The sequence below is a fragment of the Callorhinus ursinus genome, unplaced genomic scaffold (assembly GCF_003265705.2).
Source record: "Callorhinus ursinus isolate GAN/ISIS: 27379988/994484 unplaced genomic scaffold, GSC_fseal_2.0 scaffold26, whole genome shotgun sequence".
Classification (NCBI taxonomy): domain Eukaryota; kingdom Metazoa; phylum Chordata; class Mammalia; order Carnivora; family Otariidae; genus Callorhinus; species Callorhinus ursinus.
In genome coordinates, this window is record NW_027397088.1 from 19,780,937 (window position 1) to 19,805,132 (window position 24,196).

Genomic DNA, 24,196 nt, shown 5'->3' on the forward strand with positions numbered 1-24,196 from the left:
AAACAAACTGAGGGTTCTAGAGGAGAAGGGGGTGGAGGATGGGTTAGCCTGGTGATGGGTATTAAAAAGGGCATGTTCTGCATGGAGCACTTGGTGTTATATGTAAAGAATGAATCATGGAAAAATATATCAAAAAAAAGAGGGTGCCCCAAAGCAATGACTGCTGCAAAAATAAAACAAAACAAAGAGGCAAAAAAAAAAAAAAAAAAAGTGTAACCCATGTCAACAAGGATGCCAAGGTAATTCAACAGAGGCAAGAACAGCTTTTTAAAATAGTGATGGTACAACCAGATAGCCACATAAGAAGAATACAAAAGTAATTTAAAAATGTATCAAAGACCTAAATGTAAGAGTTAAAAGTAAAAAACTCTTAGAAAAAAACACAAGTATAAATCTTCATGACCTTAGATTTGGCAATGGTTTCTTAAATGTAACACCAAAAGCACAGGTCACAAAAGAAAAATGTGGATTAAATGGCTATCACTGAAACTTAAAATTCTGTGCTTCAAATGACTCACACCACCAAGAAAGTGAAAAGACCTTTTACAGAATGTGTGAATATATGTGCAAGTCATACATCTGATAAACAACGTAGTACTAGAATATATAAAGAACTCTTACAATAAGAATAAGATAATAACCCAATTTAAAAATGGCCAAAGGATCTGAATGGACATTTCTCTGAAAAAGATATACAAATGGTAAATAAGCAGATGAAAAGATGCTCAACAATAATCAGCCATCAGAGAAATGCAAACCAAATCATACACCAGTTCACAAGCACCAGGATGACTAGAACCAAAAAGGTAACAAGTGTTGGTCAGAAGGTGGAGAACTGGAACCCTCATACATTCCTGGCGGGAACATTAAAAGGTCCAGCCACTTCAGAAGGTCTGGCAGTTTCTTAAAAGGTTCAACACAGAGTGACTGTATAACCAAGCAATTCCACTCCTAGGTGTATAGCCATGAGAAATAAAAATATATCTACACAAAAACTTGTACACACCTGTTTAAAGCAACATTATTCATAATAGCCCAAAAGAAAATAATCTAAATACCCACCGATGAATGAATAAATGAAATGTGGTATGTCTATAAAGTAGAATATTCAGCAAAAAATACAGTGAAGTACTGACCCATGTATAATATGAATGGACCTTGAAAACATGATGCTAAGTGAAGGAAGCCAGACACAAAAGTCCTGTACTGTATGATTCCATTTATATGAAATAGCAGAATAAGCACATCCACAGAGAAAGTAAATTACTGGCTGCCTAAGGCTGGAGGAACTGGGAGGAAATGAGGACTTACGGCTAATGTATACAGGTTTCGCTGGGGGGTGATGAAAATGTAGAATTAATTATGCTAATGGTTGCACCTGTAAATCCACTCTGTGACTATGCTCCAAACCACTGCATTGTGGGGCGCCTGGGTGGCTCAGTCGTTAAGCATCTGCCTTCAGCTCAGTTCATGATCCCGGGGTCCTGGGATCGAGCCCTGCATCGGGCTCCCTGCCTGGCGGGAAGCCTGCTTCTCCCTCTCCCACTCCCCCTGCTTGTGTTCCCTCTCTCGCTGTGTCTTTCTCTGTCAAATAAATAAAATCTTTAAAAAACAAACAAAACACTGCACTGTATTCTCTAAATAGGTGAATTGAAGGATATGTGAATTCTATCTCAACAGAGCTGCAATTTTTATAAATGGCACCTGTTTTTCCAATCATCCACCCCCATCTAGTACCCTTCATTGCTCCCTTCTTGCCCAACCAGACAAGATAAAACGCTACTGCTCAACCATAACATCCTTCAATGCTTCTTAGTCTAGCCTGGTTTTCTGATCCATATTGTTGAGGTTTCCTATTGAATTTGCTGTCTCTGACCCTATGGATTGATGGCTCATTTATAAAGACGGCAAGGATTGCACCCCTGGGATGACCCTGGGACGCCACACTCCCCATGAGCTCAGCCCAAGTGTATGGGAGGATGGGATAGGGGCACAGACCATTTTAGGCCAAGTCTGATATGTGACAACTACTCTCGGCCTCTTGTCTGTGAGTCCTTTTTCCTCCTTAATTCCTCCCCTTCGAGTTCCCATTTTCCATCTCTGTAAAATAATACGCATGCGGGGCACCTGGGTGGCTCAGTCGGCCAAGCATCCCACTCTTGGTTTCAACTCAGCTCATGATTTTAGGGTCGTGAGATCGAGCCCAGCCAGGGGCTCCACATCAAGCATGGCTCTGCTTGAGATTCTCTCCCTCCCACCTGCCCCTCTCCCGGCTCACGCACATTCTCTCTTTCAAATAAATAAATAAAATCTTTAAAAAAATAAATAAATAAAATAACCATGTAACATTTTTAAACTATCAATATAATAAACTATTTTGAAATCTAAACATTTATGCCCAACCTTGTATCTTATCGGCAAAAGCCCAATGGCCACTTTTTGAAACGAGATTCCTAACATCGCATAGGAGGCTAGCAGAAGAGGAAGGGAGTCTGACTGCAGACGGGGAGGACTACCATGCTCTGCCAGGACTGGTGAGAATTAGGTGTGGCAAAATAGGGGGCCATCCAGGGGGTCATTTGAGCACAGCCAGACATGCTCATAGCTCACACTGATTATGATTGTGCTCATGTAGATTGAAAAAAATAACTGTTCTCCCAGAGCCCTGAGGTTTGGGCCTTAGAATAAATAAGAGCTACACTGAAGCTTTCTATACAATGTGGTCTTACAGACCAATATAATTTTGCATCTCACCTTCCTGATATTCAACAAGACTTTGGACCCAGAATACGTAACAGATGCCAAGAGCTATGGTTTTGGTTTTTGTTTTTTTTGAAAGGGGCTCACTCTAAGTGTCACATTCAAGGTAGTTTCCAAACATGACTTTCAAAGCACAAAAGTTTCTTTCCAAAGCCTTTTTATCTTTTCCTTTTCCCCCTGGAAGATCAAAAGTCCTAGGAATCAGTAATAGGACCTAAGCCCCCGTTTTTCCTTACACAAAGTCCAGTACAACATTTTTTAAAGTTTGAGGCACACATGCTGTTGACCATGCAATTTGCAAACCAAGTTCCTACTTTCCATTCAATTCCTAACTTCATTTTTCATTTTTAAAGGGTCTAAAAAATAGATATATCAAAAAAGGAAATGTTACAGAATTAGCCTACATTTCTTTCTCTATAGCAATATAACATTTGTTTTCCTCTATCTGGCATTACATTTAATGTATTCCATAATAAGGCTCATGTTCAGAAATGCAGCAAGTAGTCTTATATATGCAATGGCCATGAGCAAAAGTCACTCAAATCTATGGGCTTTGGGGGGCAGGGGCATCAGTGATCAGCCGCAGCTGCTGCAGATTCAATCTCCAACTTCAGGCTGGGGCCACGCCCCCTGGAGCTGCTCCAGCCAATGACAGAGTGGGGCAGGTACCCAGGCAGGGTAAAGGAAGCGCGGTACTCCTCCCCAGGGCAAGTTTTGCTAGAGGACTTCTCACTGAACGCGAAATTGTTTTAGACCTGCACCGCCGTCTTCCTTCCTTCCCTCATCTCAGGGGTCAGACTTGCATTTCAATCTATGCCAGATTCCCCAGTTTCCCTCACAGGCATTTCACATGACAAATCTCTTAATTCTGTTCCCATCTTGGTATCTGCTCCTCAGAGAACCTGGACAAATACAATACATAATATTGAATTTCTAGATCATGGTCAATAAATAATTATTCAATATGAAGTCTGCACTATTGGGTCTATGTAAAAACTGTATTGTTGTCATTACCCCGGGAAAAAATGTCCCTTCTGGAGAGAAAAAAAGCTGTGGACCAAATATAATTACTTGTCATCTAGACTACTTTCAACAATATATTGCTTCTGTTTTAAGCCCTCAAGAAGTTTCAAGCAACTTAAGGAACAACTCACACATGTGATCATGGGTTTATTAATAACCACAATACACTAATAACTGGTGAAAAAGCAGATCTAAAATCTGCAAACTAGAACTAGAACCGGTTCACCAAGAGGAGATGGAGTTAGCATCCTCCTACCTACTCATTTTTCTATGGGTGAAAGAAGGAGTGCCATATGCTTTTGCTCAGAAGACTTCGTCTCTCAACATTTTTTCATTGATCATTTACTTACACTTATGAGTAGATCGGATGCCAAATTTAGAATGCCCAAGTTATAAGGTATGAGAGTCAAATCCAAAAAGCTACTGACTTAAAAGATGAAACTCAAATACCATCCATGCTGTATTTCAGTCAAAACCTAAAATAATCTAAGATGTGTTTGATGGTTTATGATTAGAATTCATGCTTACTTTTCAAAGCTGCAAAACCCAGCACACATGAGCACATACTACAAGTACATAAAGGACACAAAAGGCTCCTTGGTGTAGCCAAAGAACTTCCTCAGAACAATGAGGCCTTAACACTTCAGTCGTACTCAGATTTTGCACCCCCTGAGAAGTGTGCCTTGTCTGTGGATCTGTACACACTCACTAGTAGTAGGTGCTGCAGTTGAATCCATGGGAACCATGTGATCAATCTGAAATCAAGGTTTGAGTCCAGCATGGTTGAGGTAGGGCCATTTCTCGTCTTAAAAAATTTTTTCATGATTTTAAAAAAAAGATAATCAGCTCAACTTCTGGGGAAGATGGTATAGTAGGAGGATCCTAAGCTCACCTTGTCCCACACATACAGCTAGAAAATAGCCACATCAGTGTAAATAACCCAAAAAATCACCTGAAGACTGGCAGAACAGACTTACCACCGCCAAACATAGAGAGGAGGCCACATTGAAAAGAGTAAGAAGGGTGGAGATGGTTGGGAACCAAATTGATTCGTGAGACTGTCTGTAGGAGGGAGGGACACTGCAAGCATGAACAGGAGCAAACCCCACACCAGGCATCCCAAGCACTGGGGACCTGCACGGGGAAAATGAACCCCCATCACATTTGGCTTTGAAAACCACAGGGACTGAACTTTGCCAGTTCTTACAACCAGCGGGTCTTACCCCCAGAACCTTAAAAAATCAGCGGGCTCTGCTCTCAGACAGCTGGAGGGTGATAGGAAACTAAGTCCTGAACCCTAAAGAGACAGCATAGCAAACAGCCCTGCTAAGATACAGCACAGAAGCAGCAGTCTGAGAAATACCTGGAATATACTGTGGTATACAGAAGGAGATTTATTTACAAGTCTCAGAACATGTGCTTGAGAAGCAGGGAATCTTTAGGAATCTTCTGCAAAAGGAAAAATCTTCCATTCCTCTCTCCCGCACCCCTGCCTGAACAGGGCACCCACAGGAACCAGCTCAAACACTCTCCAGCTAGCTTGCTAACACTGCACAATCCCCTCTCTTCGGCCCCATCCGATCTGCCCTTGGCAGGAGTCCATTCAGAACAGCACCACAAAATGGCATTGTGCAAGCAGCTGCAATAGGGCCCAACACCACTCCCAAGGGACTCCTGCCTTGGGGAGAGGGGACAATAACCACACACACACCAGTTAGACTGTGGTCCCAACAGTGGACTGGGGCAGACATCTGGTCTGACCGAAGGCCCCACCCACCAACTACAGCCTGTCAGGGAACAAAACAGGAAGGGTACCCTTTAGTTCAGTGTGACCACAGCTCTGGAAAATGCCTGGTCTGAACCAACTCAAGCCCAAGGCAGCCCAACTGGCCCATTAGCAACACAGGACCCAAATCCTGCCCACAACAGGCAAAGAGAACCATTGCAGCCAACTGAACTGAAAGCAAATGCAGCTTAGGCACAATGGTAGGGTGCACTCAACACACACAGGAAACAACCATGAAGCACCAGGTTCTGGTGAACAGGGGGCATTGCACTACAGGGCACTATAGGACCTCTTCTCCATAAGGCCACTACTTTCAAGAGCAGGAGACATAGCTGACTTTCCTAATACAGAAACAGACACAGAGAGTTAGATAAAATGAGGAGATAGAGGACTATGTCCCAAATGAAAGAACAAGACAAAACCAGAGCAAGAGACCTAAATGAAACAGAGATAAGTAATATGCCTGAGAGATCATTTAAAGTAATGGTCATAAAGATACTCCCTGGACTTAAGACTGGAGGATCTCAGTGAGACATTCAAGAGAGAGAGAAAACATAAAAATGAACCAATCAGAGATAAAGAGCTCAATAACTAAAATTAAAAATATACAGGAGGGAACAAAGAGTAGACTAGAGAAAGCAGAAGAATGGATTAGCAACTGGGATGACAGAGTAATGGAAAGCAATCAAGATGGACAGAGAAAGAAAAAAGACTAACAAAAAATGAGAGGAGATTAAGGAACTCAGTGACACCATAAAATGAAACATTTACATTACAGGGGTCCCAGAAGAAGAAAGAGGAAAGGTGGCAAAAATTTATTTCAAGAAATAACAGGTGAAAACTTCCCTAATCTGGGAGAGGAAACACAAATCCAAACCCAGGGTTTGGATCCAAACACAGAGAGCACCCCCTGCCAAAATCAACCCAAGGAAGTCCACACCAAGACAGAAGAAATTAAAATGGCAAAATGCAGTGATAAAGCCAGAGGTATCACAATTCCAGACTTCAAGTTATATTACAAAGCTGTAGTAATCATAATCACAACAGTATGGTACTGCCACAAAAAGACACATATTTCAATAGAACACAAAGTAGCCCAGAAGCAAAACCATGATTATATGGTCAATTAATCTTTTGACAAAAGAGGAAAGAATATTCAATGGGAAAACTGGAAAGCTACATGCAAAAGAATGAAACTGGACCACTTTCTCACAACAGACACAAAAATAAACCCAAAATGGACCCAATGTGAGACCTGAAACCATCAAAATCCTAGGAGAGCACAGGCAAAATGTCTCTGACACTGGCCGTAGCAACATTTTCTAGATATGTCTCCTGAGGCAGGGGAACCAAAAGCAAAAATAAAATTATTGGAACTATATCAAAGTAAAAAGCTTCTGCCCAGGGAAGGAAACAATCAACAAAACTGAAAGGCAACCTACAGAATGGGAGAAAATATTTGCAAATGACATATCCAATAGAGGCTTAGTATCCAAAATATATAAAGAACTGATACAACTCAACACCCAAAAAAAACAAATAATCCAATTAAAAGATGGGCAAAAGACACGAACAGACATTTCTCCAAAGAGGACATGCAGATGCCCAATAGACACATGAAAAGGTGCTCAACATCACTCATCAGGGAAATATAAATCAAAACTACAATGATATAACTTCACACCTGTCAGAATGGCTAAAATCCAAAACACAAGAAACAAGCGTTGGTGAGAACGTGGAAAAAAAGGAACCCTCTTGCACTGTTGGTGGGAATGCAAATAGGTGCAGCCACCCTGGAAAATGGTGCGGAGGGTCCTCAGAATCTTAAAAATGGAATTACCCTATGATCCAGTGACTCCACTACTAGGTATCTACCCAACGAATACAAAAACAGTAATTTGAAGGGAAACATGCACCTCTATGTTTATTGCAGAATTATTTACAATAGCCAAAATATGAAAGCAGCCCAAGTGTCCACTGATAGATAAATGAATAAAGAAGAGGTGATATGTTATTCAGCCATAAAAGAGAATGAAATCTTGCCACGTGCAACAACATGGATGGATCTAAAGTGTATAATGCTAAGTGAAATAAGTCAGAGAAATACAGACACCATATAATTTCACACATTATTTGGAATTTAAGAAACAAAACAAATGAACAAAAAAGAGAGAGAGAGACAAACCAAAAACAGACTCTTAAGTGCAGAGAACAAACTGATGGTTACCAGAAGGAGGAACGGGGTAGGGACAAAAGAGATGATGGGGCTTAAGGAGTACACTTGCTGTGATGAGCACCAGGTGATGAATGGAAGTACTGAATCACTATACTGTACACCTGCAACTAATAGGTCATTCTATGTTAATTATGCTCAAATTTTAAAAATGATGAAAAAATTTATATATATAAACAAAAAACATAAAGTTGTGTGTGTGTATATATATATTCCATATATTTATATATATATATAACCTATTATATATATATATACACATATAAACCTAACACTATTATTCTAATTTGCATAAAGAAATATAGGGGGAAATGAATAAGGAAAAATGGGCAGATGGAGATGTGATTGGGGGAGAAAGTAAGACAGAAAAATGCCACACTCAACACACACACACACACACACACACACACACACACACACACAGAAAAATCAATGCCTTCCAAAAGACTCGGGACAATTTGCCAGAAGTGGTACGCGTTCTATTTCTCATATCAATTCCCAACCAAAAATAACCTGTCTTTAAAACATTAAGCAAAAACTCAATTTTGAACAATATTCCAATAAAACCTCCCTAGTTTACCTTATTCTCTGGATGTTCTCTGTCCTGGTAAAACTAGGATAGAACAATGATCTAATGCAGTCCTCAATTAGAGGTTCAAGAGACAGCTGATCACACAGCCGGCTGGCCAACATCAAGCCAGATCTGACATTCAGGGATCTTATTTTCCCCAACAGGTAATTTTAGATCCAAAAAAGTTATACTTTGTATTTTTATTACTTCTTTCTTTATAATAAAAGTCCCCTTATAACACTAATACATTAGGAAAACAAAGAGTCAGGCAATTATGTTTGACAGGCGGGAGAACAGGACTACAACACACTTGCAATCTCCAGCGGCATCGGCTGGGACCGCCATCTTGCACAACAACCGGGGGCACCAAATTCAAGATGAATGGTGCAACTAGTAGCCTCAGCCTAGCAGCTGAAGGACACTAGGGTCTCAGACGGTACTTTCTAACCTCCCTACAGCTTCTGCCTTGCTGGTACCCACTGCTCCCTAGATGGCTGAAGAGGGAAGTAATGAGATTACAACCTTAGTGGAATGCTCCCAAAGTCCTATCAACTGTGCCAGCATCGAGGAGGAAAATACAGGACTCCAGGACTCACAGCAAACAAAATACATCCTCCCATCAGGCTCCCTAGGACTACAACTGAAGGGAGCAGGAGCTCCTCTCAACTCTTTTCACTGTTCACGTAGTATCTGCTGGGAACCATCCAGCAGTCAGTCAATCAGAGGAGAATGGGCTCTTACCCTTCCCATTAATCTTTTCAAAGCTGTCATCTCCATACTTTGGCACTCAACAATAACAAAATCACCAGTTCTCCATTTTAATAGGAGCCCATCAAATATATTTGGTAGAACTTAAACTCATGTCCTTGGAATTAAATTCCAAGTGACTGTGCTAGTTATCAAAGAGCTGGCAGAAGCCTGAAGAAGAAACATGAAATCAGCAAATCCTGAAATCTCTCTGCAAGTATCACTTCTCTGCCCCTATTATCAAACCCAGTTATTCACACCTACAGGGTTGGTCAGGGCGAGGGGTCAGGGTGTCATAAACCAACAGAGGAAAACACATTTCCATGGACAAATAGGCAAATGAAATCACCTCCACCAGCAAGGGGTGTAGGAAAGTGATATTTCTATTATGTCCCAATAAGGTAACAGGGAACACAGAGGGCTATTGTCCCAATCCTAGAGGCCATAGTTCACCATAATACGCACTCGTAATATACTTGCAAATATATTTCAATAATATTTAGGATTTCTCATTATAATCATATTAAAAAAATTATTAAAATCACCAATAAAGACCCTCCCACCCCCCAAAGAACCATTTAGGATGCTTCTGGGTTTTTCACTACTCGTTGACAACAATTGAACACACATATGAATAAATTTGACTTCCTCAAGGTAATTCAATTCCTAGGAATTTATCCTATCATAGAATATGATTTTGTAAAGATTTTTATTTGAGAGAGAGTGAGCGTACGCACAAGTTGGGGGAGGGACAGAGAGAATCTCCAGCAGCCTCCCGCAGAGCACAGAACCCGAAGCAGGGCTTGATCCCACGATCCTGAGATCATGACCTGAGTCGACATCAAGAGTCAGACACTTAGCTGACTAAGGCACCCAGGCGCCCCTAGAATATGATTTTTTAAAAGAAAAAAGTCCTTGCTTGAAATTTTATGGCTAAGTTGCCTTCCAGAAGGGTTGTACCAATTTATACTCCCACTGTCAGTGTTTAAGAGTTCTCATTTCAGACTGTTTTCGAAAACACACGGGCAACTCAAATTGCCACCGTGATAGGAGAGCAATTATCTGCCTGAATCTGGCCTAGCCTGCAAAGAGGAAATAAAGGTTCTTCTTGCTGCTTCCTCAGAAAACTCAATTTGTACCCTTCTGTGAGTAAAAAAGAAGAATCCGTTCACTATCACAAACTTAAGAGGAAATCAAGTACCAGCTTTATTACAAGGAATTGTTGAGCTTCCCCCAGGAGAACAGTAAATGTTCTGGTATTTTTAATAGCCCACATTCACAGAGAAAACACAAAGGACATCTGCCACTGCATGTATTGATATAAACTGTATTAGCAGCAATAATAAAACTGTATCTTGTGTGTTATCCTCGCTATTAATGCCAGTCCAGCCCATGAAAACTTGATTACTTTCAGAATGATAAATAAAATTTCAAGCCCCAGAATCATCTAAAGCACGAGTTTATGGGTTCCCCCAAATTAAAAACATATATATGTTGTTTGACATAAACACTGATCTCATCTCATCCCATTCAATTCCTGTCTGGGCTCTTATTCTAAAGACGTAATAGAGTATGCTAAGCACTTAGACTTGGATGCATGCTCCAAAGAGAATAGCTCTCTCATCAGGCTGCTTTAAAACACCAGAATTCAGCTTCAAAACACTACTTTATTCCTCCCCAAAATAAGATTTTAAAACTGAAATAAATGGCCATGTGAAATGAATTCCATTCTGAAGGGGAACTGGTGTTTGCTTGCAGGCTCATCATTAAAATAGACGTTGGTCAAGAATCTCTAACTGAAAATTTGAGATTTAAAACATCTTGTCATTTTCAGGTTGGTATGTACCTCTCCGTTTGTTTCTCCAAGAAGACGGATGTATGTCAGGGAGGCATTTATGCATTTATGGTGGGAGGGAAAAGATAATGCTGCTTAATAATGTTCTATAATTACAAAAAAAAAAAAAAAAAACCACACACACAACAACACACGCCCAAGAACCGAATAGCACAGGCACTGAGAAGTTAAGTCTCATGAGACCGAGACCTGTAAGAGACACCTTCTTTGTAGCTTTTCCCACAGTGTAATAGACACACCTTCTTTGTAGCTTTTCCCACAGTGTCCTTTCCAGTTCAAATATTCTATGTGGTTTTTTTTTTTTTTTTTAAGATTGTATTTATTTAGAGAAAGTGTGTGAGTGGGGGAGGAGGAGCAGAGGGAGCGGGAGAAAGAATCTCAAGCAGATTCTGAGCTGAGCATGGAGCCCAATGCAGGGTTCAATCTCATGACCCTGAGATCATGACCTGAGCTGAGATCAAGAGTCGAACCCTTAACTGACTGAGCCTCCCAGGTGCCCCCAAACATTCTACGGTTTTGTGTGTAATGTTAAGAGACTTCTTAATACAAGGAGATCTAAAAAATGCCCGAGTGCAGACATCACTTGAGGAAATGTGTCTGATGCTGCTACTGGAAGTCAGGTTGACAGTGACGGATTTCCATTGTCCCCTGCCGTCCAAGTCCCCAGATCCACCACATTTCACAAGCACACTGCGGTTTTCCAAGAATCCCCTTTATTTTTTCCTACTGGCAACTTCCGCCAGTTCTGGTTATACGAAAAATGAATTAATGATCACTCAAGAGTTTACGGTGTTATGGACAGAACCGACGGAAGAGGAGGTGTGACAAGAAGGGGGAGAACTGGGGACACTGGAGGCATTCTTACCCTGCATGATCAGGAGCGGGGGACAGCTGTTAGCCCATCAAGAGGTAGGCATTCATAAAACACTGTGTATTGGTGTCCTAGAGCCGCCATAACTGATTCCCACAAATCGGGTGGCTTAAAACCAGAAGCTTATCACCTCACTATTTTCTGGAGGCCAGAAGTCTGAAATCAAGGCATTGGCAGAGTTGGTTTCTCCTGGAGGCTGGGGGAGAACCTGTTCTGTGCTCTCCTCTAGCTTCTGGTGGCTTCTGGCAATCCTTGGGAGTTCCCTTGCCTGTGGCTACCATCACCCTTCCCTCTGCCTACGTCTTCACGTGGCCTTCCCTATATGGGTCCCCAGCACCGTGTCTCCCATGGCCTCCTTACAAGGAGGCCACCAGCCATTAGGAAGGGAGGGCCCACCCTAATCTAGTATGTCCTCATCTTAACTAGTTACACCTACAAAGATCCTATTTCCAAAGAAGAACATGTTCTGAGGTTGAGTTCAGGGGAACATGAATCAACCCAGTACACAATGATGCAATCACAGGTGAACTTCCCATTCAGACTTGCAGTCGGTAGCTGTAAGTGCATTCATTCCACAGCGTTTGCTCAACCCTGTGTCCTGTAACCTGGCCTAGCGGGTTTGGGGATCTCAGTCAGCATCTGCTGAGTGATGCATGAATGAACCTTTTGATTCAGCACCAAAGCCCTTTGGAGCATGGATCTGCTGAGTGACAGCATCTTTCTTCCATAAGCCCTGTCTGCTACCTCCAGGGTCATTTCCTCTAACGTAGACCGCAAAGGTAAAAGAAAGTCAAGATGCCCACACTGCGGTGACCTGAATGCAGAAACCTGCCCGGCTCTGGTGCACACCCCTACCCCTCCAGCCTCCCACCCACTTCACCTTCATCACGCATTACCTGTAACAGACTGAACTTGCCTTGGTCTCTTTCCAAAGGACACAACCGAGATTGAGAGAAACCACTCTCTCTCCTTTCACGTCCATATATAATCAGTTTCTATGTAAGTACAAACAGGAATAAGCAAGTTTAGGAATAAAACACCCAGGACACTAGACAAGCATACAGATCAGCTGGCGAGAGCAGAAGCACCTTCGCCCGCTGACTCCAAACACCGTGCACCAGGATCTCAGGTAGTAGGATTCACAGGGGATGGGCCGCACCAGCCAGTGAAAGCTGGCTGAGACCCCTCCTCCTAGGCAGGCTCCAAAATGCAGTGACCAACAGGAGGAAGGGGACCGGAGACAGGGGAGGGAGGGGGTGGCAATCAGGGAAAGCTTTGCAAAGTGATTTTGAGCCGGGGTGTAGAAAGTGAAGTCAGAGATTTCCACACAGACAAGGTCGAAAAAGGGCTTTCTAAGTAGGGGAATGAGCAAGGGAGAGGCACAGAGACGTGAACCTAACCTAGCGTGTGCGCAGACCAGAAGCTTTTCTGCAATGCTGCCATGCTCAGTGCATGGCTGGAGTAGACTGCAGAAGAATCCAGTCCGGAGCATCACCTGCTTTGATATATTTGTTTAAGATTTTATTTATTTATTTGTCAGAGAGAAAGAGAGAGAGAGAGCACAAGCAGGGGGGGCAGCAGGCAGAGGGAGAAGCAGGCTCCCCGCTGAGCAGGGAGCCTGAGGTGGGACTTGATCCCAGGACCCTGGGATCATGACTTGAGCTGAAGGCAGATGCTTAACCAACTGAGCCACCCAGGCGCCACTGCTTTGGATATTTTAGAGCCTCGTTCTGGGTGGTAGAGAGCACAGACCGGACAAGGGGCGGGGCAGAAAAACAGACAGCCAGACATGTGGTGGTCCCAAGTGGTGGCCGTGGATGCGCAGAGGAGTGGACAGAACCTAGTGACAGCCAGGCTGCCCACCTGAGAGGACCCAGTGACAAAGGGACGAGGGCAGTAAGGGAGAGGGAAGCAGGTTTCCGGGCCCTCCGCAGACACCTGTCACAATGCCGTGTTCTCGTGCAGTTGTTCCCTCCGCCTAAAAGACCTTTCCTCCTGCCCCACACCTGGCCCTGTGCCTAGCATACTGGGGACTCAAAAACTCCGGCAGAAATCAATGCATGAGTATGTGTTTTGTGCCCCCCAAAAGAAAAGATGATACAGATGAGAAACCGGTAATAACCTACTTTGGGCTGAAGTGAAAGCTTTTCATTCCCCATCCCAACCCAAAATATGGCCGGAGGGGCTCTTTAACTGAGGCTCCCAGAAGCACTGAAAACAGAACTGACAAAATAACTACAGTAGGTCACTGATTCATTCATTGAACACCTAGTAAGTGCCAGGAGCTCTTCTGAGTGTGTGTGTGTGTGTGTGTGTGTGTGTGTGTGTGTGTGTGTGTGTGTGTGTGTGTGTGTGTGTCTGGGCGGGGAGGGGTGGGGTACAGTTTTGGGGGTGAAACCAAAAAATGAAGTTTGTTCATTAAACACTAGGGAGAGTTATGATCACTATTTAAAAATGATTTTTAGGGCGCCTGGGTGGCTCAGTTGGTTAAGCGACTGCCTTCGGCTCAGGTCATGATCCTGGAGTCCCGGGATCGAGTCCCGCATCGGGCTCCCTGCTCGGCGGGGAGTCTGCTTCTCCCTCTGACCCTCTTCCCTCTCGTGCTCTCTCTCTCTCATTCTCTCTCAAATAAATAAATAAAATCTTTAAAAAAATAAAAAATAAAAATGATTTTTAATGCTATAACTTCCTGGCTATATGGTTATCTTCGTTGCCCCCTATTTCCCCACACACATCATTAGAAAGTAACGATTAGAAAGTTTGTGAATTTGTTTCAGAAAAACTGAACGACTGTGCTCCACAACCTGTGGGGAGGGGAATGCAGAACGGAGACAGACAAGTCAAAGAGAGACGGAAAATCCAAGAGCCTGAGGGTAGGAAGAACGGATGTGTGAAGGAGCAAACCACAGACACAGAAACTTGAGGACAACAAACCGTCTTTGTGCCTCAAAGCAAACACCTCTGCCTTCCTAAGCCTCTTCGTGGTGGGAAATGAGCCCTGAGTTGCAACCCTTTTATGTCATTACTTGTTCTCCAAGAACTCATGGAATCAAGTGCAATCCAACCTACGGGGGAGAAGGCGGGCTCTCCCTGACCTCAGACAGCCGCAGAGAACAGACCCGAGCTCCCAGAGAAGTAACAAGGCTACTATAATGTGTTATGAGGAATCACTGCCTTAGCGTCCGTTCCTCAAGATTCATAAAAAGCTCTTCCCAAACAAACATCAACAGAATACAAAATTTTCACTGCTCTGTCCACGGTCTTCACCAGGTGATCCTGAGGAGAGGGGTGGCCCACTAGGTTAAGGCCCCGGTGACAGACAACATTTTTACAACTAGTATGGAGACCCCTGCTGCGCTGGGTATTACCTTCTAGTTGCTAGAAGTCTAGGTAATCTGGGGGAGGGGCCAGGGCAGGCAGGGGCCACCCAAGGGGGTCTGCTTCTCAACTAGTATGGAAGAATTTCTCTATTATTAAAAATTAGTATGAGATAAAATACCGACCCTGTGTTAAGAGTCTCAGAATAGGGGTTGGAAAGCTTTTTCTGTAAAGAGCAAAAGCGTGAAGATTTTAGGCTGTGTGGGTCATATGTCACAACCACACAACTGTAAGAGTAGCCAGAGACAACACATAAATAAGTCGGTACCTGGTTGTGTTCCAGGGTAACTCTACAGAACGAGGCGGCAGGAGAGAGAGAGCACACGGGCCCTTGTTTGCAACCCCCTACCTTACAACATGGCAGAGTTCATCAAATCTTCAACCCCAACCTCATTCCAGCACGGTCTTACCAACTGATTTAACCTACCGCCAAGGAGTCTCCTGTGCAGGCTTCATCTTCACAGACCCCAAGAGACTGAGTCAAAGCCTGCGGTCAAAGCGCCCCCAAGCCACCCAAATTAAGATACTCACCCAGAGAAATCCGTAGTGAGGATTCCATAGTGGAAGATGTATATGCGGCTGATGTGGCATATTGTAAGGTATCCCATTGCTACAAAAAAGGAGTATCTGAAACGAGAAACAGCGAGGATCAGATGATTACACAGGGCGATAACACAATCAATTTTCTCCTTTTCCTCTCCCTCACCCCCCCCCCAAGCAATCCATCGCAAAGTCCCCTCTGCTCTCTCTGCAACACAGTCCGCGCGCTCCCCCTCACTTTTGCACTCATTGCCTGGAACCTTTCATCTTTTGTCATGGGGACAGCACAGTGGAGTCATCCAGGGAGCTTTACAAACTGCAGACACCTGGGCCTCACCCCTGATATTCGGGCTTAATTGGTACAGGATACCCCCAGCAGGTGTTAAGTCCATTGTGCAGCCAGAGCTGGGAACCACTGACCCGGAAGGTCTTGCTCTCAGATTTTCCTCTTCCCAAAGCCCTGCGCTTATACCAGATCTTTGTAAAATACAGGCCAGCGTTACCCTGCCGACCACTCCCTTCCTCAAACGCTATGTTCTCTCGGCTTCTATTCTTCGTGTTTGCTTCCCACCTCTCTGGTTAATTCTTCCACGGCTCTTACTCAGCTTATCTTACTCCACTTACTCCTTAGGTGTTAGCGTTCCCAGGGGCTCTGCTCGGGACCCTACCCGCCCAAGCCTGAGGCTTCAGTTACCACATACTACGGATCGCTCCATGGCTTCCTACTGAGACAGGCCCTGACCTCATGGGATAAACCGGCAAAACCCACACACGCACGCTCATGCACACATGCACACGCACACGCGCACCATTCAGAACACTCATCAATTTGCAATTCTACATCTGTGACGTGAAAGGACAAAAACTCAACTGAGTAAATGCTGAAGATCTAATTATCTTCGTTTAAGTGATGTGTGGCTCTGGCAGCAGCATTCCATCTAGCAAGGAGAGGGGAGCTCCAAGGAGTGGTACAAAATGGAAGGTTTTTACAGGCAGAAGGGGGAATAAGGAAGTGACTAGGAAAAGAGAAGAAGGGATTGTTTCAAGCAAGGCCACTTTCCCTTAGAGGGAAGCGTCTTACCATGCGGGATGACCTCATCTTCCCTTTGGGGGATGGAGAGGGCCATGTGACAGATCCTCCTTGGTGCTGACCAGAAAATTCCTAGCTGACCAAGGAGGACTTACATTTCTGGGAGAGGTTGAAAACTGCAGCCAGGTTGGTGAGTTGGCCCAAGTGACTCCATTGTGGGTCTATGGTTTTCTTTTTAACAGTGATAATCTAATTCACCATTGTCTCCCCTACTAGACCAAGAGCCCCATGAAGGCCAAGAATGTCTTATGTGTTTCATTCACAAGAGCAGACAACTGCATGCTGTGCGAACCAGTAACTAAATAAATGTTGTCTGGCTTAAAAGCCTCCAATGGGTCCCACTGTCCAGTCACATCAAAACTCCTGAACGCAACATGTGATGTGCTTCATGCACTGAGCTCTAGCTTTCCCTTCTGGACTCCTCTCCAGCCACGCTCCTGGTCCACCTTATGTTCAAACTACACCAGCTGCTCACTCTCCACAATTACAGCTTCCATTTTCAGGCCAAATATCTTCCACACAGCCCTTCCCCTGCCTGCAGCCCCCTTTCTCCAGCCTCTCGTCCACCTGCGAACTGCCTAAGCACCAGGTAAGGCTCAGCTCCCAGTCAGTCCCCTGGCTCAGGCTCCCCCACCTACCCCACCCCTCCTCCAACACAATTCCTTGCCACACTGCCAGTATTTCTTGAGCTCTGCATGCCAACACACACAATTATAACGCTGAAATGATATGCATGTGTCTGTCACGCCAACTCACGGTGACCTTGGGCATCCGCACCCTTGACCATGGAAGGGCTTCAGATACTGTTAGTTGAAATGAACTGAAAGGAGTACATTTGACATTTTAAATGGCTCAGGAGCCTCTCAGAGACAGACATAAATGCAGAAGGTATAGCATTTAAACATGGGTCATAAAACAGGGAAGATGTATTTTATCGTATTACATTATACTGAACTTGACAAATTCACATTAAAATAACTCATGAAGACTAAACCTACGGAATAGTGAAGTAGGAATAATAAAAACTCATTTGGTGGCAAGGGAGAACCAGACAGTGAGTGTGAAAGAGTTGTGAAAACTCTCAAGCACTACATGTCTTTATGTTCTCTTTACTGCTATTTACAAACAAAGATGTTACAACCAAAAAAAGACTTTCCCAGCCTCGGGTTCATCCTTAACCCTTTCCAAAATAGGAAGATGGTGAACAAAGCAAGTGACTAAGAGAAAGCGACTTTCTGAAGACTGAGCAGAAGCAGAATGGAGTTAGTTAGGCCTTTCCGTGTCCAGGCTCTGTTTCTTTCTCTGGCCAGTTTGTGAGGGTCAAGGCAAAAAAAATCACAAAACAAACTCAAAAGACAAATTCTCCCAGGGCCCTTTTGAATGCAGCCATGCCTGCTTCCTCTTTCTCCTCAACAGGAGCTAGACCCATACCTACCCCTGCCCCTCCACCCAGAGAGAAAAGCAAGTTCCACTCACTTGTTATAATAAGAGCTACTTATTAAGGATGGCGCCAAGTACTATGTCCCAATACAACAGGGCAATGTATTCATGCTCTAGACAAACGAAAAAAAATCTAAGGAATCCAGGAGTGGTAGACAGAGTACATATCCTGGAGCGAGACCAACATGATTTCAAATCCCAGCAATGGCAAAACTCCTGTGAGAAGTCAAGAGAGTAGTTATTTTAAGAAGGAGGGCTGTGGTAGAGATTGGGGCAGAGTGATGATAATATTCCCCTACTGATCTAGGTGGTGGTAACATGGATGTATTCAGTTTGTGCAAATTCATGGATCTGTATACCTATTTACTTCTCTGAACTTTTATTTCCCCGCCTTGGCAGAGAAAAAAAATCTGAATCCCATAGAATTGTCCTAGAAAGAATATATTTGCAATAATGACACGAAATATTAAGTATATCAAATGATACACTAAATAAGACTTTCTATATTAAAAACCATGAAAACTATTTAAAAGAGCTTGGCTTAGCACTTGGCGCAAAGCAGGTACCCCGCCCCCCAACTGGTCACTGCGTTACCACATTCCGAAACGAAGCTGTCAGTCTGAGGAGATACAAACTATATTCTGCTCCAGTTGGTTCAGACATAATAAATTAACACCCATGTTTTCTGTCCCAGAGTGGCTTGGGAAGGAAACAGAGCCTGGTGCCCCAAGAGTTCTCTAGACAAAGACAACCATGTGTCCAGAAATGGGTTAACTCCCCAGAGCAGCAAAGACTGACCTTCCCCTCAGCTTCCCAGCCAAAGGACAGAACTCTTCTAACTGGCTCAGCCAGGGGAAGAAAACAATTCACGAAGAACCATGAAATCCTGATCCTGAAGAAAACTTAAACCTCACCTTTTAGAGGTGGGAAATCTGATGTACAGAGAAGCTGTGAGAACTATTTGAACTCACGCTGCTAGAAAGAGCCAGATTTCCAGGCTAATGTTCTTCCCCTGCCTCAATAGGAAGCAACTTCCCTCCATCAGGAACTATGAACCACTCCCTACTTCTGCAATCTTGGCAACCACACAAGCAAAGAAAGAGGGCATTCTTTCTTGTCTTAGGACATGACCCGCTGCTACCACAATATTATGATGGTGGAGCAGTCATAGCCTGTCTGGAAACCACTCAGCTTGGCCAAGGCTGGAGGGTTCCATTCCTGGCCAGAGACGAACCCTGGGCCTGGCACGGAGCGAGCGTGCATGGCGGTTCCTGACCCTCTGAAAAATGGTCCACATCCCGTCAGCATCACACAAGTGTGGCGAAAGCCGACAAGTCACAATTTGTAAGGTCGTTACAAATGTGCTATAGAGATGCAACAACATTTTTATTCATTGTTGAATTGCTTTGAAACTCAAGTTTGGGAAAAGCCAGACATTTTCACCCCACCCCACCCCCACTAAAGACAGCATTCTACTATAATATCAAGCATTCTCAAAACCTGTTCTTAGAAATATGGATTTCCCATTTCCCTTCTGAAGGAGTGACACAATCCCTTTCAAGGAAGGCATTCAGAAGAGAGATGATTACAATTCATTTTTTTCAGAGCACACCTGGACAGAGTTGGGTGAAAATAAAATTTAGAATCATGCAAAAAATATTTTCCCTTGAAAACCGGACATTTATTACAAGTGATTTACAAGATTATATATGAAAAAGTTAAATTTCTATGATTTTCAGAAGGAAAACTATTGTGCTAATCGTCTTATCAAAGAGCCTTCCAAAGCTCAAAGAAGGCATCTGCTTTTTCAGAGAAGTCATCAGAAAAGAAGCCACAACAGGGCAAATGTCTTTTCAAAGGTGTTCAGTCAGTCATTCCAAAAATATTTATTGAGCCCTTATTTGTGCCCAGTATTGTTCTAGGCTCTAAGGATACAACAGCAAACTTTGTTTTCATAGAGCTTACATTCCAGCACTTTTGAAGGCAGAATTAATACTGAGGTTTCACACAGACCCTGGGAAACACAGACAATACTAAACAGATACCCAGGTGTCTGAATCGATGATCCAAGCATGTTGCCTTCAAGGCAGAATTAAGGTACTTCTAAAACTTCTATATCAAAATATCATAGTAAGAATACGTCTTCCTCTTTTAACATTTGACTGTACATATTTTAAGTACACAAAGTTTTGACATAGGTACACACCAAACCACAGCCAAATTCCAGGTAACAGACATACCCATCACCTGCTCCCCACGCTTCTTCCTACCTCTCTGATCCCTTCCACATCTCCCCGGACTGTCCCAGCTCAGGTAACCTCTGATCTGATCTCTGCCACTACAAGTTAGTTTGCATTTTCAAGAACAGAATTTCCGTGGCGTCCTTCATTCCGCCTATTTTTTTTTTTTAAGATTTTATTTATTTTTCAACAGAGAGAGAGAGAGACAGCGAGAGAGGGAACACAAGCAGGGGGAGCTGGAGAGGGAGAAGCAGGCTTCCCACGGAGCAGGGAGCCCGATGCGGGGCTCAATCCCAGGATCCTGGGACCATGACCTGAGCCGAAGGCAGACGCTTAACGACAGAGCCACCCAGGCGCCCCATTCCGCTTATTTATTTTGAGGCTTCATCTATGTGACTGTGTGTTATCAATCATTCCCCCCCTTTTAATTGCGGGGTAGTATCCTGCTATGGTGACCATTTGGACTGTTTCCAGCTTGGAGGCTACCACAGAGCTGCCTTTACTCTGACACGTTTGCAAAGCGTCCTCTGAATGCTCCCAGCATTTAGGGGTCCCCACCTCTCCTTCTGACACTCTCAGAGAACTTAGGATATGCCACTTGTGGCCGGCAAAATGGGGAAGGTACCCCTTTACCCTGGAAACACATTTCAGAGGTCACAAAAAACCTCACGCGGCCTGGTTTGCTCCCACAACCTTACCTGTGAATACTGGATACGTTTGCGGTGACCATGATCCCATAGCACATTAACACCAGCACAAAAAGGTGTATGGAGTACCTTTAAGACATGACGGAGAGAAGCACTGATTATATTCCAAATTAACAGACCTACTGGACCCCCATGATGCCACCACTCCACCTCCCACCCCCACCAAGAAGTGCGTGAGCCGTTAACTAGTGTTTATGTAAGAGAAAATAAATCAAGTATTTTTGCTCTGTGTAATTAAGGTACTAGATCTCGAAACGGCAGGAGGAAGTCACGACACAGTCAGCCAAAGGCAGCGCTGGGAATGTCAGCAATCCATAAATGGAATGCTTATACTTTTGCACACATACAACCGAGAGTCCAGAAGTATTCTTTCTTTAGAACTTTTTGTTTTAGTGTTTTTGTTTGTTTGTTTTTTTAATTTTAAAGCACCTGGACCCAAACTGACCTTTCCCAGATACCAAGACTTTCACCTGGTAGCTGCTTCAAAATACTCATCATTCTTTCTCAAATTTTTATTGGAGGCGGAAGAGCAGTATTCTAGTATCCTAAATAAATTCACAAATTTCCTTAAGTTGTCAATCTAGAAAGGTTGGTTCCTAGAACTCCCCCCCCAACCTGCCCGCCCCAGAAGGGCCACTCCCAGGGTAATTGGCCAGCTTACCTGGTAGAGGAAAGTGTCATCAACAGGCCCTCTCTGTTGAGAAATAACTCGTGTTTCCTCAAACCAGCACTAAAACTTTTATTTTACTCCAGGCATAGGACTAACACCAATTACCCCTAGCAGTAATGAAAGAAAAACACCAATATCTACAACAGGTAGGAAAGGTTCCTCACCCGGGAAATAAAACTTTATAGTATCCTATTTACACGACCCAGGGGGAGATCAGCAGAAGCATAATTTGTAGAAAAATTCACAGAACTGACTTCCAACGGGTAGTTTATTGGTTCTAGGTTCTTAAGAGTAAATGGACATTCCTGGGACATCCCCATTTTGCTACAATAGGAGTAAATACATTTCTTTCCTCGGTGCCTGGGAAGTGCCAAGAATACTGCCACAAAACACCCAAATGATAAAGACGAGAATTTCTGAGGCTCATACTCACCAGCCAAAACAAAAGATGACAAAATAGATGCCAAAAATGGTGACAAATGCGTGCCGGACATTGGGACTGGTTTTACCAGGACTTAAGTAGATGCGAAACCACAATGCAGCAAACAGAGCAAAGACCTGGCATGCCACAAAATTCACCTGTACAGGACGAGAAGAAAGAGAGACTGAAAACCTTTACCCCTTTACCTGTGTGCGAATTCCGTCTACTCTTTCCAGATTTCCACACCAAGGTGCCTCTAAGACTTGGACTTGGATTGTTTCCTCAGCAGAGTGTTCGTTTGGAAACGGTTTGGGAGACTGAAAATTCACCATGCCCCCATCTGGTGTAAGAAGTGAGGAACCGGAGTTTTGTTCCCAATCCTTTAAGGCTAGCCAAGGTGGCTTTTCCACCCACACACACAGGGCTTTTGAATGTACAAGGGCCTCAGCAACTGCAAGGTCAGTTTGCTGGGTCTCTTTCCCCCACCCCCCCACCCCCAGTGCTATCCTATGATAAACACCTGTTCCCGTAGAGTCGCAAATGAATCAAATCCATGAAGCTTCCTTCATTGAATACCTAAAAAACTAAATGCCGCTCTCCAAAGTCATCAGTCAGCTGTTTTGACTCTAAGTTTGCTCATTTTAAATTAACACCAAATTAACAAGAGCGTTGCTCAAGCTCAAGGGGTGGCACGAAAAATCCACACATAAAAAGAAACAGTCCCGCCTTAAACATCCAATGCCAAACCCTGTCCAATCGTGCAAAACAGGCAACAAATTTCCTTAGAAAAATCTCACTGGACTATCTCTCAAAAATACTGGGCCTGCAAGAAAATATAAAATAATTCCCTGATACCTGTGGGAAAGATCAGCTGATTTAACCTAAAACCAAAATATATCAAGTGATGTAATCATTAAGGACACGTGGAAGAGCGATTCAGACTTCCCAGAGTATTTGGAGTGAAAACTTCACTTTTGGAAGACACTTAATGGAAAAGGGATCGAGGATACAAATATCTAAACAGAGCCTCGAATTCAGCCTCCACAGTTTTTCACACTACAGAAAATGGTAGCTGTTGGTGACATTCACTAGGGCTGCCGCTGAGGTGGGGTTGGAGGCAGCAACATCCGCTGCACCTGAGCTCACTTTGTTTTCCCAGTAAAAACCAAGACTACTTTGAACCCCTGATGACTCACAGAAATACTTTAAGAGAATTTTTTTTGTTTATTTATTTATTTTTTTTAATGGGCTCCGTGCTTGGCTTGAACTCACGATCCTGAGATCAAGACCCGAGCCGAAATCGAGAGTTGGCTGCTTAATCGACTGAGTCACTCAGGTGCCCCTTTCATTTCGTTTTTAAAAACTGACTGTGCTGAGTTTCCCCCTCTATTAGATCATTCGTGTTCACTGGTCTCTCCAAAAATTTAGTCCCGCTTACTGCCTGCCATCACTTTCTACCCTGAAAGACAGACAGGAGGTGAATTGTGATCCCAGCCTACATGATGTGGTCATAGCTTTTTTCTAATTTAAATTCAATTAGCCAACACATAGTACATTATTAGTTTCAGATGTAGAGTTCAATAATTCATCACTTGCATATAACACCCATCATGTGCCCTCCTTCATGTCCATCATCCAGTTACCCCACCCCCATCCACCTCCCCGCGGTCAAACCTTCTTTTGGAGCCTAAATACACCACCACCAACTCTCTCTCTCTCTCTCTCTCTCTCTCTCACACACACACACACACGGAGAAAAAAATAACCATTTTAGCAAGGTTCAAAACGTAAAGGAATTGGCAAGTAGAAAGTCAAAGTTATGGGGGCGCCTGGGTGGCTCAGATGGTTAAACGTCTGCCTTCAG

At 43.6% G+C, this 24,196-nt stretch overlaps 1 protein-coding gene across 3 annotated transcripts in view; it reads right to left on the reverse strand.

Moving 5' to 3' along the window:
* The window catches only part of MBOAT1 (membrane bound glycerophospholipid O-acyltransferase 1), a 122,237-nt gene that overhangs the window by 41,359 nt on the left and 56,682 nt on the right, over window positions 1-24,196 (reverse strand). For 2 of the 3 annotated variants that reach the window (XM_025890839.2, XM_025890840.2), the window contains exons 2-4: window positions 22,345-22,490; window positions 21,233-21,310; window positions 15,756-15,851 (exon numbers count right to left, since the gene is read on the reverse strand). In XM_025890839.2, the coding sequence (XP_025746624.1) occupies window positions 15,756-15,851; window positions 21,233-21,310; window positions 22,345-22,490 (320 nt within the window). Of the gene's footprint in view, window positions 1-15,755; window positions 15,852-21,232; window positions 21,311-21,902; window positions 21,991-22,344; window positions 22,491-24,196 lie in introns of those variants that run through there. The other variant, XM_073877628.1, reaches the window with a different exon arrangement.